At 49.5% G+C, this 3,096-nt stretch overlaps 1 protein-coding gene across 1 annotated transcript in view; it reads right to left on the reverse strand.

The window, feature by feature from the left end:
- tcf4 (transcription factor 4) overlaps positions 1–3,096 on the reverse strand; it is a 165,494-nt gene that overhangs the window by 18,093 nt on the left and 144,305 nt on the right. Inside the window, exons 11-12 of the mRNA XM_008402569.2 lie at positions 2,759–2,838; positions 2,375–2,584 (exon numbers count right to left, since the gene is read on the reverse strand). Of these exons, the coding sequence (XP_008400791.1) occupies positions 2,375–2,584; positions 2,759–2,838 (290 nt within the window). The remainder of the gene's footprint in view (positions 1–2,374; positions 2,585–2,758; positions 2,839–3,096) is intronic.

Genomic DNA, 3,096 nt, shown 5'->3' on the forward strand with positions numbered 1-3,096 from the left:
AAGTTAGCATACTATAGTTCTAAGTTAGCATACTGTAGCTCTAAGATAGCACACCAGCTATTCTCAGCCATTTTTTGCCTTTCTTGTTACAATGCTAGCTAAGTTAGCAAGCAAAAAGCAATAAGTATTCTCAGAAAGATGCTTTTTCTCCAATCATGAAATGTTTGTTAAGCATAGTTAGCAAACTGTGAAGCTAAGCTAGGACACCAACTATTAGTCATCATTATTATAAACTATTTCTCTTTTCCAATGATTTTTCTTTTGTTTTATGTCAGAATGCTACATTAGCATGTAGTTTGCAAGCATGCTAACAATCAGTAAATAGCAGTCAGGTTTCGTCTCCTTTCCCAGTGCTGATTAAGTTTTTACCTTAGCATACCATTAAGCTAACATGCTAATTCCAGTTTTTACCTCCATGAAAAATCATGTTTATGTGGAAAAGCTGTGCTAATCCGAGCATATTTACCAAATTACTATGTCAGATGCGTTTATTTTGCTAAAAATGTTAACATAGCTCAAAAAGCATAGGAGACAAAAACAAACGGTTTCCCACGTCGTTAAAAAGCAACTTTAAGAGCACGTTATTCTGTTTTATGAGTATTTATTCTCAGTCTGGCTCTGTTGGCACATGACCGACTTTATTTTTATTCAGAAAAGGACGACAGCGACGTCAGTCGAACTGGACTTTGTGTTACTAAGGAWCAGCAGGAGGGTTTTGGGTGAAGCAGGAAAAACCTTCAGATTGAGGAAAGTCTCCTTCATATCTCCTGACACGTTGGCTCGTTCTGTCCCTCCAGCCTCGAACCTGGCCGATTGTTGGGACGTACGCATCTAAACCTCTGTGTTTACGACGCACTCGTAGCTGTGAACCGTCTCAGCCCCACATCAGCTCACCACCTGCTTTCCCAGAGTTATGATCTCAGCCTGCAAGCGTCTCGGCCCCAGAGCTGCCAAACTGCAGACAGCTGTGTGTGTGTGTGTGTGTGTGTGTGTGTGTGTGTGTGTGTGCGCGTGAAAAGCAAAGATGTCACATAGTAAACATGCGGCGGCGAAACGAGAGCAACGTGTGCGTGGAGACGGAAACGCGGGGAAGCTGCGGCGGGGCGAGGAGAGGAGAGGGTTAACCGAACGCCGTCACTCTTCCAAACATCCGTCTTCCTCCCAGAGTTCCTGTTTACGCCGCCTGCGAGAGAACAGCACGCTACCTCACGGACAGGCGGCTGCAGGAGGTGGTCTGTCGACGGCCAGGCCACGACGCTGTGGCCGAATCTAAGTCAAGACTTTGTCTAGGACGCTCCGGAACCTTCGGAGGTTTGCGCTGGACCGTCGTTTATTTGAGAGACGGTCCAAAYGCTCGGCTCCTCCAGACTAGCCGGCAGCCATTTAGCAAACAGAGGAGCCATGTTGGGATGACTTCCTGGAGGCGGAGCTTCAGGAAGAGCAGGAGCTTCTTAAAGAGACAGAGGCCCAATTTCAAGCATGTTAAATTAGTCAAACTTTAAAATGTATTTATAGCAACTGAAGGTGACGTAGATCATGCTATAAAATGGCTCTACATGCCTGGGAGATRCATAACACCGGCCCTTTAAAGCGCAGCTAAAAGCTTAGCCCCGCCCCCCAAAACGTGAACATTTCCTCCAAAAATGGGCGGGGCTAAGATACGCCGAGGGGACACATGAGGTTTAGTCCGGATGGAAGATGAGCAACTTTTTCAAACCAGAAACTTTTTAATCAAGAGAAGCAACAAATCCAGTGACTTTCCTGTGACGAACCGATCAAAGCCGCATCACAAAATATGCAACATCAGCAGTGATGTCACGTTTTCCTCCTTTCACGAAGCCCTGCAGAACATTTTCACAACACCTGAGCATCTCTCAGCTACGTCCAGCTGTAATTAGCATGTAGCTCCACCGGCTAACGGCTAGCCCAAACACAAGCTGCGGCCTCGACGGCAGCACCGGCGGCCATTTAAGGGTCCGCGAGCCAACTCACGTCTCACCAGCCGTTTGGTTTTCCCTCCACACAGATAAAAGCTAATTGGTCAAATATTTTGCTTCACACCAAATGTGGAGCTTTGGGCCGAAACTCTTTCTCCACCCAGATCAGGTCAGAGACTTAAACAGTTGATGCTGAAAAAGAAAGTACACCCTCTTTGAGTTTCACTCCGGTGACAACACAGTTAATGGAGTGAATCAAGCAGGCAGAGCCTGGCAGCATCAGATGATGCTGCAGTAACCAGGAAGGCTGACTCAAACTCCCAGAATGCACGGCGTTCTGTAGCCCAGATTTTTAAAAAAAAGCTATTAATGAAGACAAGACGGACAAACAGACGGACGGACGGTCAGCAGGTTGATGACATCATCACAGCTCCTACCATTAGCGAGTGCCGATTGGCCGACAGCAGTCCCGTCCCGTAGCCGCTGCCCAGCGCGCCCATGGCGCCGTTGTGCGTGTGCGACGCTCCGATGAGGCCGTGCATGTCGCCGTGCGCGCCCGCCATGCCCGTGGACGGCCCCACGGCGTGGCTCCGCAGCACGTGGATGGCGTCGTCCAGGCGCTCCAGCCGGTCCTCGATGCGACTTTGCTGCAGCACAACGAGATGCTGCCATTTTGAAACAACCGACGCTTCCCCCTCCTAATGCAGCTGAAAAATTCCTGACTTTTTTTAAAAAAAAAGTTTTTCCTCAGATTTCCTCAGACTCTGATCCTCTGAGATCAAAACCCTGAATTTTCAGAGAAAAAGTCAAAAGTTTCCTACCAGCGAATGTAGCGGCGCCTCGTAGTTCGGCGACGACGCGCCCTGTCCTCCGTTCCTCGACCAGACGGCGGAGCCGGCAGCTGCAACAGAGCGCACCGATGACGTCATCAGAGGCGGTTCTGATGACGTCATCACATCGTACCAGATGACGTCATCAGGACGGGCCCCCTCGGAAGCTTCCTGACCCTGAAAACGTTTATCTGCGGCGACCTGAAGCCGAACCCGAACCACGGAGACGCCGGGTCTGATGGGGCGAGAAAAACCCGCCTGCTGTGYGACCGTAGCACCAGCCAGGTTAGCTGCTGAGTACTAGCACAGTGCTAGCTAGGAGGCTAACG

Source organism: Poecilia reticulata, unplaced genomic scaffold, assembly GCF_000633615.1.
Source record: "Poecilia reticulata strain Guanapo unplaced genomic scaffold, Guppy_female_1.0+MT scaffold_239, whole genome shotgun sequence".
Taxonomy (NCBI): Eukaryota; Metazoa; Chordata; class Actinopteri; order Cyprinodontiformes; family Poeciliidae; genus Poecilia; species Poecilia reticulata.